The 15238-nt window shown below is 41.8% G+C and overlaps 1 protein-coding gene across 2 annotated transcripts in view; it reads right to left on the reverse strand.

Annotated features, from left to right (window-relative positions):
* adcy6a (adenylate cyclase 6a) overlaps nt 1–5887 on the reverse strand; it is a 44251-nt gene extending 38364 nt beyond the window's left edge. Inside the window, exons 1-3 of one of the 2 annotated variants that reach the window (XM_022204495.2) lie at nt 5659–5887; nt 2143–2399; nt 1093–2026 (exon numbers count right to left, since the gene is read on the reverse strand). In XM_022204495.2, coding sequence (XP_022060187.1) covers nt 1093–2026; nt 2143–2162 — 954 coding nt within the window. In that variant the 5' untranslated portion in view covers nt 2163–2399; nt 5659–5887. Of the gene's footprint in view, nt 1–1092; nt 2027–2142; nt 2400–4016; nt 4037–5658 lie in introns of those variants that run through there. The other variant, XM_022204496.2, reaches the window with a different exon arrangement.
* Nucleotides 5888–15238: the final 9351 nt, after the last annotated feature.

Raw genomic sequence — 15238 nt, forward strand, 5'->3', positions numbered from 1 at the left:
GTGTAATTTAAACTCAAATATTTGCGTTAGTTGATTTAAAAGTTGAGATAACTTAATAAAATTGTCTTGATGTATTTTTCTTCCCTTTAAAAGGTCAGGATTTCAAGACCCCTCCCCTACCAAACACTAGAACAACTTAATTTTTCTGATTTGCCATCTTATAAACCGGTCTTATTAATTACAGTAACTAAATGCATAACACTTAAAAGTTCCTTTTAAATAATGTGGAAGAATTTGTTGAAACAACTAATTCTTAAAAGTAATCAATGTAAAAAGTTGTGCCTATGCTTTTGATCATTAAGTAAGTGGCAATGCCAATATGTTTGATTGTAGTGGCTAAACTAATTCCTCTAACTCCATGTGGTCTGTTGGGTAAACATCATTTCAGTAGACAGCTGCCATAACTGAAAAAGATCGATGCCAAAGTGTTGCATTAATTGCTTCTTAAATCAAAACACTGATTTTTAGTGTATACCAGCTCTTTAACAGTCATGTATTTTATACTAAAAGGGAATAAAAGCCTGGTAGAAATTTGTTCATTGCACTCATATGATGAAAATAGTGAGCAGCAGACGTTTTTCTGGGTAGAGAAGCACATTTACTGATGCACCTGTTTCTAGGGAACTGGTACCTTAAAATTGGTAACATCATGTGAATCACAATGCTTTATGCTTTAAAACAAACTACTGCAGTTATGTTCTTGTGAATACAGTTTCAATCTTGCTGGTGAATGTTAAAGGTACAAATGCTCAAAGGATAACAGTTTTCTGTGTCTCATCAATCCAGAGCATGAAAATCCAGTCATACAGACTTAAACAGAGCATAGCTGCACAACGTTCATTTGTATTGATTGGCCCACCAAAGGGTCTGTGAGTTAAAGGACATGAAATATACAAAATAATCACAAATCCAAAAACGTCATTCATAAATTTCACTAATTACGAAAACTGCAGGATGGATGCCTTCTGAGAAACCATAGAAAAAAGAATGACTGTCAAAATAGCTTGCACCCTGTTCACTATCAGTGTCAGTTCATTTCAACCATTAGAAACAAAGAAAAGACAGATCAGTCAGACATCCAGCTTCTCCTACCTGTTTCCAGAGGAACTTGTCTTCCTGGTTGATCTGCCAGGTGGTGACCACATGTATGATGGACAGCACTGCTCCACTCAGCACCGCCGCTCTCATCCTCACAGGCAGCAGAGTGTAGATGATGTAGATGAAGAACACGGACCACCAGATGCCCTCTGAAGCACTCCTGGGCGCCACCATGAGCACCCCAAACACCTGTACCGACACCAAGACTCCGATCACCAGGTAACTGACCATCCACATGTAGTCCTGGTGGAAGCCGTTGCGGTTACACACTACCATAAGAGCCATGAAGAGCGCCATCGCCACCGACAGGGCTGAAGAATAGGCCACGTGAGGGGCGGCGTGGACACAGTGGAAGGTTAACATGATGCCGCACACGATCACAAGCACCCCCATGAGCATGGTCAAGGAGCTCTGGTTCAGCCTAAAGAAGTAACGCTGGTATAGGCGCTCCAGTTTGCGGGACTGGAATTTTTTTGACTGGAATACTCGCACCACCCTGAGCCAGCAGTCCGCAGCCGTCACCACCCCTCCTGCTCCGTTGGGGCCATCGTCGCCCATGTCGCCGCTTCCTCCATTACATCCCCCTTTCCTCCCTTTCAACTCCCCGTCCTCAAAGCCCAAGTCAACCGATTTTAGCCCCACCCCTTCCCCAGGAGCCCCTCCCCTTTTGCCATAGTGGTCCTCCTGCCATCCGCAACGGACGCCGAAGTTGCCCCCCACAGCCCCGGCCACCCCTCCGCGGTGGTGCTGATGGAGGGGGGCTCCAGAAGGGGGTTCCATAGCATCTGGGTCCCGCAGACAGCTCATGTAACGCGGGTTGCAGAGAGATGAGCCTCCCTTCCGTTTGGATTTCTTGCCATTGCGCTCCCCCCACGCAGTCTTGCGGTCGTCCACTCTGGCAACTAGGAAACCACTGAACCAGGACATTCTGTGTGAGCAGAGAGAGGAACAGTCAGTACAGAAAACAGCCACAGTACTGATCAAAAGTTGGACGAACCAAACACCATTTCCTCCACTATCCACTTGTACGACTTGTTGACTCACCTGTTGGGGTTCTGGTACATGTCCCAGCCCTTTCCCTTGCAGCCGGTTCACTCATTTATCCCGTGGACGAAATTTTGAAGAAGTAAGGAGGGGTTTGTAGAAGCCACACTGCAGGGCCGCAGGGTGGGAGTGACTGAATGGGGGTCAGACGGCGCACAAAGCTCTAGATGTTTGTGCCAGAGCCGATGATCAGCGACCAAGGTTAATAAGAAGACCAGTCTCGACTGCCAGGCCTATCTCCACGGCTTCTGCTGGGTCTAGGGGAAAAATCAAACAAACACAATGGATTGTAGGGTGACAAACAGGAAAAGGTGATGCACAAATAGATTTGTCATCAAGTTGTGGCAGTAAATGCCACAAATGTACATCAGGTGAGACACATCACAATGTAATAATAACGCAAATGTCTTATATAATTAGATGCCCATTAGATGCCAATATGTGTATTAATGAACTGTCCTGACTCACATTTAGCTCTTTAGCTCTAGCTTGCTAGAAAAAAGCTTTTTCATCCCAAAATTGACAGGAAATGAAAAGCATCACATTGTCAGCTAAATGCACATAACTCTAATTTCCTGGATAACCAGACACACTTGAGATCATCTGGAAACTGAGGCAGATTCGTAGGATAAGAGCTACTTCCAAAACTACGGTGGGGGTTAAGAGAGATGCAGGGGAGGGTTGGATTTAAAATAGCATGTAGGTCCTGGTTTTTTAAGGTGAACCAGAACTTGCTCAATTTGACCCCGGTGCAAAAACACATCCTCTGGTTCAAACACAACAGTGTTTTGGAGTCAGCCGGTCTGTAAAACACAGAGAGACTCCTTTAAGCTCTGTTTATAATCACAATCAATGATAGCCAGACGACTAAAAAATCCAGATAATGTCACTGGACAACAGGACACTGTCAAGACATAATGGTATATACAGCATGACAGAATCTGGAGCCCTGCGCGATTAAATCAAAATTTGCTTGAAAATTACTTGAAAGTCAAGCCACCAATATTTTCCTTTTAGCTTCACATCACTTACATACAACATATAGACATTTATGTAATTATAGCAGTCTGGCTGCTCTTTTAGCAACACGGCCAGTTAAATTATCATCATAAGCCTCCGTCTATAAGACATCATAGTCTGTCTTCAATGTGACAGACAATATAGATTGTTTACATAAAAGTCACCGATATATATATGAGCATTGTTGTGTTTAATAGTTTATATTAAAGTTTATATTTGCTATGCTTCGGTATGAAGCATGTGACTATTGCTTGTTGTCCTCCCTCTTGCTGCTGCATGTAAGGTAAGCAGTGTCTTCCGCCTAGTAGCAGATCCATGTTTAATTAAATTACAGTTTGTCATATTTCTAGTATCAGTTACATTTATTCAGTCAGGCTGGGCTGCGGACTTCATTACTAGTGTCCCAGTAATGCCTGCCTTCATGTTCCCTTACAAGAGAATGACCCCGATAAGCTCCACACAGGCAGGCGTACAGATTTTATAAGACAAAAAGAGCATCAGTATGAAATCAGGAATCTGCAAATAACTTGTTATTGAGAGAGAAATATTCAGATGTCCCCATATGTCAGACAACACTGTAGCAGAAAATATCTGAAATATTCCATTAATGGTCTTCGTGGATTTAATGTGGCCATTTCTGTGCTGTTCTATTGTGGGTTTGTGCTGACCTGGTCGCATTTTAATGTGTTTGTATCTGTTGTGATATCACCACAATAGTCCTACAGCACCTTTATTATAGTAAATACAATAACAACAGTGAGGCAGTGCAATCACTCGTGGTTAAGCACTGTTCGTTTTCGTCCTGATTGAATTATAAAACGCTCACATATGCCTCAGCAACCAGCTGATCTTACCAGGCCTCCAGGCGCCCTGAGCTCCACGGTGCGGGGAGGAAACACAAACGCAGCGCAGCCGCTTCTGCCGCCGCCACCGCCTCCTCGACCGGCATTTTCACCGGAGAGGCGTGCTGTGTTGCTGAAGCAAAAATAGCATTTCCTCGCTATATCTTGCCTGCATGCGCCTTCTCTGGCACGTATCCGTAAAGAGCCTTCTCTCTCTGGCAGCGGATCGACAAGATTCAAGGAGAACCAGCCGCCCCCCTCCCTCACATACACTCACACACCTCCCCTCCCCTCCCATCCCCTCTCCTCCCACCTCCACCTCCCCGGCTGCGTCCCTCGCTCCCCTGCACAAGGTCGACCAGCTCATACCCATTTGCAAACGTCGCGGCGCTGCCTGCCAGCCGCTCGGCGTGTGTGTTTGCACGGTGCCTTGGCTGTACTCTCCGGTTTCCCCTCCACCACCACTACCGCCGCCTCCACCTCCACTAGCGCTAAGAGAGGGGCGGGGAAGCGGGGAAGGGTTAAGGAGAAGAAGGCGGGGGGCTGACCGATTATTCCTGAGGGGCATTTTTTTTCTTAACCGGACACTGGGCACAAACAGCGCGCATCCAGTCATTCATTATGGGCTGGACGTGTCCGGGGCTGTGCATGCATCGCCCTCCCTCCTTCTGGATCACTTGTCGTCCAGATGATACAGATGCAAAAAATAGACCGAGCATATAAAGGAGGATTAAAAAAATCTACGCCGCGCCTTGATTGGGCATCTTTTTGCGTTATCTGCGGCCCTGTTTTGATCATGTGAGGATGATATGTTTGCGATCCGGTGTATATTTGCCATGCACAGGCAGGCCGTGTGTGAGGGCCCGCATTCAAACGGCGTAGGCTCCTTGTTACATAACACCGTGGCCTATGTGACAACCATAGCGGGGACTATAAAACCATTCCGTTGCGTCCCGTAGTTCAAGTTAGGACACAAACACGCCTCTGTCAGCGGTTTATTTTATCTTCTGAATTTTTTAACAGATGTCCTTCAGTCTGCAGCAAAAAGCAAAAATAAGACAGAATCGGTGTATTGACAAACGTAAATAAACAGAAATAAACACGTTTACTGCTGCTGCACATTCCTCAGCATCAGTTAGGAGGATGAACACCAGCAATGGACAATGCATTAAAAAAAATCACCTCACATCTGAGACGAATATGTATGGTGGTATAAATAGAGAGTTTGAAGTTGTGTCATTAAAAATATCTGCGGCTGGAGGGAATGAAAAGCTGTGAGCGGCTCCAAGCCTGTGAATGTAGCCTGTTAACACCCCTCTGTCAGCTGTACCAAGAAACATAAACGCACCGTGATGCAGCTCATCCTTCTCTCCCCCTCCTCTAACGCACACAGCAGATATGTTGTTATTGGCCGCCAGTGGAAAACATGTACTGACCGTGTATCCTTTGCCACCACCACTAATGTGAAGCGGAGGCCTCACAGCAACTGTCGCGAGCTATGTCATTCACTCCGGCACAAATGGGGCACTGACAGAGAGGTGGCACGGTCGTCTGCGGTTCAGTGCAACAGCGTTTGAGACGTTTGTGTGACAGGAGAACATATATTATATATGTCGGCCTGCAGTGTGCAGCAGTCAAGAAAAGACGGACTCACCGAGATCATCTTCTGCTTCTATTCCCCGACAGGACCGCGGCAGACAATCCGATTCGGCGTGCGCATCGGTCGGAACGGCCAGGGTGGAGGACCATTTGTAGCCTGGCTGTCCAAGGATGGTCCGGTTAAATTGGTCACCCTGTGGTTGATCTCCTCCTGTCGTCTTCTCTCTCCACTCCCTTGCCTCTCCTCCCCCTGACCCTCTCTGCTCCAAGCTATCAAGATATAGGAAGTGCAAACGTTTCACATCCAGTTACCGATTTCAGAATAAAACCCTGACGACCAGCAAGGCAACGATCCATAAAATGCTCCATTTAATCCTCCTGTTGTCCTCATTTACGGGCAGCAAAAGGAATTGTTTCCTTGTCTGAAAAAAAAATTCCTGAAAATTTGCAAAAACCTTCAGGAAGAAAATTCCAGTAATTCCTTAAAAGTTTCCCTTAAAAGTTTTATTTTTTAAAAAAATTGGCATGAAAATTCTTGTAAATATTTTTTAAAAATGAGTAAAAACCTTACAAAAAGATCAGAAATATCTAAAGTGATTACATATATCAGTAAAATTTGTAATATTTTCTTGAAGAACATTCACAAAAAATCCACCAAAATCCAGTGAACTTTGCTGGATTTTGGTTGATTTTTTTGTGAATGTTCTTAAGAAACATCTTTAAAATTACTTTTTTCCACCAAAAAATGTTCAAAGATTTCTCAAAAATGTTGAAAATGTGGAGATCAGAAGTTTCACTATGAAAATAGAATTTTTATTCCACATTTTCAAACTTTAAACCAGGTCCATTTTGACTCGCAGGACAATACGAGGGTTAAGACAGGGATGTCAAACTCATTTTAGTTCAGGGACCACATTCACGACAATTCGATCTCAAGTGGGTCGGACCAGTTAAATCAGAATGTAATCTACAAATATCCACAACTCCAGTTTTTTTCCTTTGTTTTAGTGCAAAAAAGTACATTCTGAAAATATTCATATTTAACTTAAATGACAGTTTTACTGCATGAATTTATACTTGACATAAGGCACTTTTATATTGTTGTATTGCTATGTTTTTCTGTTATTGCTGGTAACTTAAGCCAAGCTACGGTTAGCTGCTAACTAACAGCACCTAGGCTACTGCTAGCTGCTAACAAACAGCATACTGACACATATGTGGAATTTGTCTTTTCATTAAATTTTCTCTATGACTTAGTGACATGTTTAAATTCAATTCAATATTATACGACCTCAGATCAGACGAGACGACCCGCTGAATTTAAGCATATTACTCAGCGGAGGAAAAGAAACTAACTAACTAATTGAATTGAATTTAAATTCAATTCAATATTAAATTCAAGAGTTTTCCTTGACATGAGGTGTTTTCACCCCACTGTATTCTGTGTTTCTTGTTTTATTTCTTTGACACCTTTTCCACTTTTGTTGGTAACTTAACCTAAGCTACTGCTAGCTACTAGCAGACAACGGACTGACATGTCTGTGGAACTTCATGTTTCTTTTGACTTTTTGACTATTTTCATATTCATTTGACTGAAGGGACTTCTTAAATGCAAGACTTTCACTTGAAATGTAGTGTTTTTATACTGTTGTATTGCTAGTTTTTCCATTATTGCAGGTAACTTAAGCTAAGCTACTGCTAACTTATAATTGAAGCAGATTTACATGTGTATGAAACTCATCTTTTAACATTTAACTTAAATGACTTCTGAAATGCAAGACTCTTAACATGTTGCGGTTTATATTGTTGTGTTGCTACTTTTACTGCTTTTCTCCTCTTTACATTCTTACTGGTAATTTAAGCTAAACTACTGCTAGCTGCTAACAAACAGCAGATTTTGTAGATACTCTGTGATCTGTAAGTTGTAATGTGTAAATGATAGACTGAGGCAAAATATTCTTGAAACTGAACTTAATTTTCTTCAGAAATTTCAGGTTGTTCACAATTTTTTGTTAAAAATACAATTCCTTAAAGTAGAAGTAACATAAAAGGGGAGTTAAGCTCCATAGACATGTCAGTTTGTTGCAGTAGCTTAGCTTAATGTACCAGTACCAGCAGGAAAAATAGCAAAGTATTAAAAGTAGCAATACAACAATCTAAAAATGTGCCCTATCAAATAAAAAGCCTTGCATTTGTTGCATCATGTTTCTTAAGTCAAACAAACATGAAAAAAAGAGTTAAACTGTGAACACATCAAAAAATATATGAGATAAGTAAAACTGAAACATATTTTGAGCAGCGATAAAGATGTCAAATAACCTTGGTTAAAAATAATAATTTAATCTATAAAAAAGCTGAAATGAGATTGCTAAAAATTGCCTTTAACACTAATAGACGCATGAAAATGACAGTCAATTATGCAGGTATCTCACCCTATTTTTGCTTTATCTCAAACGATTGCATGCTGTTGTACTGCTTGTGCCCTCTCATGCCATCTCCTTCACTTTTCTGCTCTTATTTGACACCACTGTCCTCTCAGCTCCGGTTTGCTGTGCTGTAACTTCTGCTGTTTTGACGGAGCTCCTCTCCACCAGGCGCGCCACTGCTCTCAGCACTCTCTCATTCCCACTTTCAGTAACTCGGCACTCCCTCTAGAGGTGAAGCCGAGTCTGCAGCCAGCCCTGCCGGTCAAAGTCCTCCAGCTGTGCTCTCCAGCATGTCCCACAGGGAAGAAATTGTGTTGAGGAGAAGGGTAAAGACAGCCTAAATATTCTAGTTTATTACTTAATAGTGTTTATCTACTGCCTAAAGCGGACACGCTGCAGTTAATCAGTGATAAGCTTCTGGGGGAATGTTTTTGATATGAAGCCCATGTGGAATCAGCGGATCAGTTTGGCCCATTTCTGTATATAAGTATGTAGGTTTAGTTTCAGAAGAGGGGAGAATTTATTAATTTTAATTGATTTAGTTTACATATTTACATAAATGCTGTATATAATGTAGGTCTATACAGATTGCAAATTATTCATGCAAAATTGCTGATTTCTCACCACACTTTTTATGCTTAAAACCTAATAAACTCTTGATCCATAGTAACTTACGTTATGATAAAGAGATATTGTCTTTGCATCTTCAAAAAACAAACAGCAAAGGAGGGTTTACCAGAGATTCTTAACATACGATTTGTGTATTACACTTTCTGAAGTAGTTGTAATGCAGCAAACTTCTTACTCAAGAGTATGTTTTATGAGAAAATGTGACTTATTTTACTTTATTGTATTTGCAAATTTGTTGAACAACATTCATTTCTGTATTCGTATGGTTAAAATTAATATGCACATTGTGTCCTAGAACATACGGTATGTAAATAGTGCTGTAAAGTAAAGAGTGCACATTTACTTCTTTTGTTTTTACTGTACAAGTCGCAATACTTTAATAAGATTGCACTTTTCAGTGACTACTGAATTGCATTTAGCTGATATTCAGTAGCATTGTCTTTGGAGAATACATTTGGCAAAATATATTTCAGTTTATGATTTAATTAATCAACCAGGAAGATGTGCAAATGATTTTGCTGTAGATTTCCAGTAAAGAGACTGCTGTATTTCATTTCCCTAAAAGTAGGAACAAAGTAATTCACATGCTGCTGCACAACCTGCCTTTAATTAATAAATCAAATTGAATTCCATAAAGGGGTTTTGTCTGTATAAATTACAGTGGAGTAGTGGTTAGCACTTTCGCCTTGCAGCAAGAAGATCCCCGGTTCAAATCCTGGCCTGGCCTGGGATCTTTCTGCATGGAGTTTGCATGTTCTCCCTGTGCATGTGTGGGTTTTCTCCGGGTACTCTGGTGTTTGAATTGATAACTCTAAATTGCCGGTAGGTGTGATTGTTTGTCTGTATATGTAGCCCTGCGGCAGACTGGCGACCTGTCCAGGGTGTCCCCTGCCTTCGCCCGAGTCAGCTGGGATAGGCTCCAGCACCCCCTGTGACCCTAGTGAGGACAAAGGGGTGTATAGAGAATGGATGGATGGACCTTTGTTTAGGTTGTATGTTATATCAAAAATAAATCTGGACTTCAATATCTTTGCATAAATTCTAAATAAGGTTAAACCATATAATCACATTGAATTACTAAACAAGCAGAAATGAACAGGTTACAGTGGACAAACCTAACTTACCAAAAGGTCAATCAGTTGCAAGATCGATTAGTTAATCAAGTTTCTGCTGCAGAGGGGATTACGACCTGACTATCTGTTCTGGACACTCAGGTGGAGAGACAAGCTGAGCTGTCAACCCATCACCATCAGGTGGTGACTGGCAGAGGTCCCTGTTTGGAAGGAGTTTATCTGCCATCTCCGTGAGAAGTTTTTGCAGGTTCCAGAGGAAGGACATTGAGTCCTAATGGACCCATTTCAAACCTGCAGTGTGCAAGTAGCCAGACACAGCTGTGGCCAAAACATGATGGTGTCAGTCAACCCAAGAACCTGCTGTGGAGACTGGTATTGAGGGAGGCTGTCAAGCTGAAGAAGGAGGCATTTAGGGTCTGGTTGACTGAGGGGAGTCCTGATAAGTGCCGCCGGCAAAATCCAGAACATTTCAGTAGTTTGGAGAGGATCCTGAAAATGACTTTCAGTTGGCCTGAAACAGTTGCTGGAGGACTGTCTGCCACCTTACCAGGAGTCAGAGAAGCTTCACCCACAGTGCTGACAAAGGTGGAAAAACCTCAAAGAGAACATCATTGGAAGGTGTAGGGAATGCTGTGAGGAACCCTTAAACCTGAGAGAAACACCTCTCTCACAGGAGACAGATTCTTCTGGGTGTCAGGTCTAGTTCTATAGTGAAACGTACTTAAGTAGTTGTTAACCTCTGTACTGTCTTCTTTAGGTTCTGGATGTTGTGGGACTCGTGTGCCCCTGCAATGTTGGTGGTAGTCCTTTAAGTAAGGGGGCTGGAAGGCAAAATGTTGGAGGGTCTAATGTCACAGTAAAAATAGAAAATAAGACAGAAAATAGAATCAAAGTGGAACAGTTTAATAAGTATATCAGAATCACTAGTTAACCACAGCATGTTTTTGGACTGTGGGAGGAAGTCAGAGAACCCAGTGAAAATACAAGCATGTACAGTCAGAACATGCAAACTCCATGCAGACCAATCTAAGGCCCTTGAAGGGATGCGAACCAGGGATCTTCTAGCAGTAAGGTGATGGTGCTAACCTTCAAGCTACTGTGCTGCCCGGACACAGTTCTTTGGTTAGAAAAACAAGTCTGATTCTATAAAAAATTGGGAGAAAATAAAGGGAGAACCCTTTAAGTGTTACCTAAGTAAACATTTTCCTAATGCATTTGTGGTATCAGTTGTTAGTTTCACACCCCCTTTAACACAGCATGATGTTTTTGTAAATTATGGTCTTATTTAGAGGAATATAGATAATAAAGCAGGGAATGTTTTAAGGTATGTCTACCTTACGATTGACAGGTCACTACCATATTGTCGTGTATAGTAGTGTTACAATAAACTAGCCCGAGACTGAGTGTGTAGTGACTTATAGATCAGCTGTATAAGTACCACAGACTATGTCCAGTGCTAGTACACACAAACAAAATCAAAAAAGTTAGCACCATAAATAAAGAACACAAAGACAAATGGCACCATAGTAACCTGCTCCCATCTAATTATAACAGCTCTGAATGATGTCTGAACTTCCTTTCAATAATGTGGCAGCAACAGGCTGAGGATTCTGGTTGGTCATCATAGTCACAGGACTGCACAGCCTCATTTGCCTGAAAACACATGGGGTAGCGTTGGCCAGGGGCATTACACCTCTCCCACTTAAGAGAATAACCAACAGGTTGTTGTATAAAGACAAAGCACCATCCTCCTACCTACAGTCTGGTGCAATCAGAGTCCATCAAATGAGCCTCATATTGTGATTATGCATGTAGGACAAAAAAAATGCTGTCCAGTACAGTCAGGAAACAGGGTGCAATTGTGAGGTGGTATTGATCAAGAGCAAAACAAACATAAGAAGTAGACCTCTCAAAAAGAGCCATGTTTGACCCGAAAGACTGTATACAGTCTATGGTTCTACCACATCGAGTGCAAGACCAAGTGTCAACATTAAGGGTATCTCTCATATACTGTAAGCTATCCCTGAATAATCCCTGCTAAATATAGATCTCTTTTAGCTCACGAAGCTTGATTCTTCACGCAAATACAGTTTGTGTGATATATTTATACATCACACAAACTGTATTGACTTAAGATGCACAATTGATTCTGCATATTGTGATAAAATAAATTGCAAAAGTCAATTACCATGTTGAGCTGTAAGGCTTTTGACTGTTATAGCACCTAATAATCACCCCTCTGTCTTTCTAATATATACACTCAACAAAAACATAAACGCAACACTTTTGTTTTTGCTCCCATTTTTTATGAGATGAACTCAAAGATCTAAAACTTTCTCCACATACACAATATCACCATTTCTCTCAAATATTGTTCACAAATCTGTCTAAATCTGTGATAGTGAGCACTTCTCCTTTGCTGAGATAATCCATCCCACCTCACAGGTGTGCCATATCAAGACGCTGATTAGACACCATGATTAGTGCACAGGTGTGCCTTAGACTGCCCACAATAAAAGGCCCCTCTGAAATGTGCAGTTTTGTTTTATTGGGGGGGGGTCCACTCCTCTTCAATGGCTGTGCAAAGTTGCTGGATATTGGCGGGAACTGGTACACGCTGTCATATACGCCGATCCAGAGCATCCCAAACATGCTCAATGGGTGGCATGCCCGGTGAGTATGCTGGCCATGCAAGAACTGGGACGTGTTCAGCTTCCAAGAATTCTGCACAGATCCTTGCAACATGGGGCTGTGCATTATCCTGCTGCAACATGAGGTGATGTTTTTGGATGTATGGCACAACAATCGGCCTCAGGATCTCGTCACGGTATCTCTGTGCATTCAAAATGCCATCAATAAAATGCACCTGTGTTCTTCATCCATAACAGACGCCTGCCCATACCATAACCCCACCGCCACCATGGGCCACTCCATCCACAACACTGACATCAGAAAACCGCTCACCCACATGACGCCACACAAGCTGTCTGTCATCTGCCCTGAACAGTGAAACCGGGATTCATCCGTGAAGAGACCACCTCTCCAACGTGCCAGACGCCATCGAATGTGAGCATTTGCCCACTCAAGTCGGTTATGATGATGAACTGGAGTCAGATCGAGACCCCGATGAGGACGATGAGCATGCAGATGAGCTTCCCTGAGACGGTTTCTGACAGTTTGTGCAGAAATTCTTTGGTTATGCAAACTGATTGTTTCAGCAGCTGTCCGAGTGGCTCAGACCATCTTGGAGGTGAACATGCTGGATGTGGAGGTCCTGGGCTGGCGTGGTTACGTGTGGTCTGCGGTTGTGAGGCTGGTTGGATGTACTGTCAAATTCTCTGAAACGCCTTTGGAGATGGCTTATGGTAGAGAAATGAACATTCAATACACGAGCAACAGCTCTGGTTGACATTCCTGCTGTCAGCATGGCAATTGCACGCTCCCTCAAATCTTGCCACATCTGTGGCATTGTGCTGTGATAAAACTGCACCTTTCAGAGAGGCCTTTTATTGTGGGCAGTCTAAGGCACACCTGTGCACTAATCATGGTGTCTAATCAGCATCTTGATATGGCACACCTGTGAGGTGGGATGGATTATCTCAGCAAAGAAGTGCTCACTATCACAGATTTAGACAGATTTGTGAACAATAACTGAACTGAACTGCACTGAAGTGACTGAAATAATCTGACATTATCATTTTTAGAACCAATGTTTCTTTCTGAATCAAGAAAATTGAATTTGCCATATCAGGTTGCATTTGAAATATTTTTTTCCTGTTTTTGATTTTGGTGGCTCAGTTATTAGCACTGTCGACTCACAGTGAGAAGATCCCTGATTTGCGTCCCGGGATCCTTCTGTGTGTAGTCTCCATGTTTTCCCTGTGCAGCGTGGGTTTTCAGCGGGTTCTCTGGCTCCTGCCCACAATCCAAAAATATGCCGAGGTTAATTGGTGATTCTAAGTTGTCTGTGGGCGTGTATGTAATTGTGCTTGGTTGTATGAGGCCTTGGGATAGGCTGGGATAAACTCCATCTAGGTTGTATTTAACCTGATGTAAATAATGCCATTGAATTGATGTATGTGTTTCTCTTCTGTCTTGTGTGATATTATAGTGAGGGAGTTCAGCTATCTGAACATTCCGTCTAATTTGTTTAGGAAAATATATTTTAAAGTGACGGGTGGAGAAGAGCCTTTATTCGCTTGTCTGGTGCCCAACTCCTTTTAAATATTAGAGAAACCCCTACAGGGTTTTCTGGTGAGTGCGGCAATAAATGAACTTGTTAAGATGAACCAAATGTTACACAAATGGCACCTAAAAGAAAATTTAGGACAAGAAGAAGATAAAACTATGCACAGGAAGAACACAGGATAAAAGTATGTGATTAATTGTTGAATCTGACTGAATTTTTCTTGCAAAATTCATGCTTTTGAACCAAAATAAACAGAACATTGATACCATTATTTTAAATATGGCAAGCTGAATAAACAGTAATAAACATAATAAAACATCTACTGTAGGTACTTCATCAGAACATGAATGTTTTTTTTCACTGTTTGAGTGGGATTGAGCATCATAACCTCACCCGTTTTCTTATACAACTTCAAAGTTCTGTTTTCATTTTTGAACAACTGAAACAAAATTTTAGCCAAATAATTAACCTGGCAATCGCGCTATAAAGCAATTAGAGTTTATTAATTTTAGGTGCTAGGTTTTTCAGTAGAACAAGTTTGATTTCTTGCTATTTGCTTAAGAAGCACTGCAAACTTCCTTGACGAAGGCTGGCTTCGCTTGTTAAATATCTGTAATTACTGTGCCAAGGAATGAGGCGGAGTTATGTGATGATCATTGTATGTTTGTCTGTCTGTGCACAACATTACTCAAAATTAATGAAATTTTCAGCAAAGATCAGAAGTGACATATGGACCACCTGATTAGATTTTGGTACTGATGCAATTTATAGCGTGTATCCTTGTATTTGTTAAGGATTTCCGTTTCAGTACGGCGTCACTAACTATGACAAGTGAATGCTGCAAATCCACGGCTGTCAACTTATCAGCACTTATCCGTCAGAAATTATACAACGACTGAGCAGCCTTGGTGAGTGCTTTTCTTGTTAAATATGTAACTCTATACATCAAAGTTTATGTCCATACAATCAATTTGCTTTTTTTCCTTGTAAGTTTCAGGTGAATCTTATTAGTTTTATATTTAGGTATATTGTTTTTTGATTAAACTAACTTTTTTTCTCCATTCCATCCAGGATAATGCTAAAACGTTTCTAAGAAGAGCACAAAGATGCACTGTTTTTGAGGTTTAATCTTTCAGGCCTGTTGCGCCCCCACTGGCCTTACAGTGGCAGTGCAGGAGCTTTTAGGTGGAAACTGTCCACACATAAGAAGACGTGAATAACAGCATAACTGTGGAGTCTTGGATTGTCACCTGCTGCTGGAGCTCATCTTGCTCTCAAGGCTGCATACATTTTTGCATTTTGCCGCTAAGGTATTTA

This window comes from Acanthochromis polyacanthus, chromosome 6, assembly GCF_021347895.1.
Source record: "Acanthochromis polyacanthus isolate Apoly-LR-REF ecotype Palm Island chromosome 6, KAUST_Apoly_ChrSc, whole genome shotgun sequence".
In the NCBI taxonomy this organism is placed as follows: domain Eukaryota; kingdom Metazoa; phylum Chordata; class Actinopteri; family Pomacentridae; genus Acanthochromis; species Acanthochromis polyacanthus.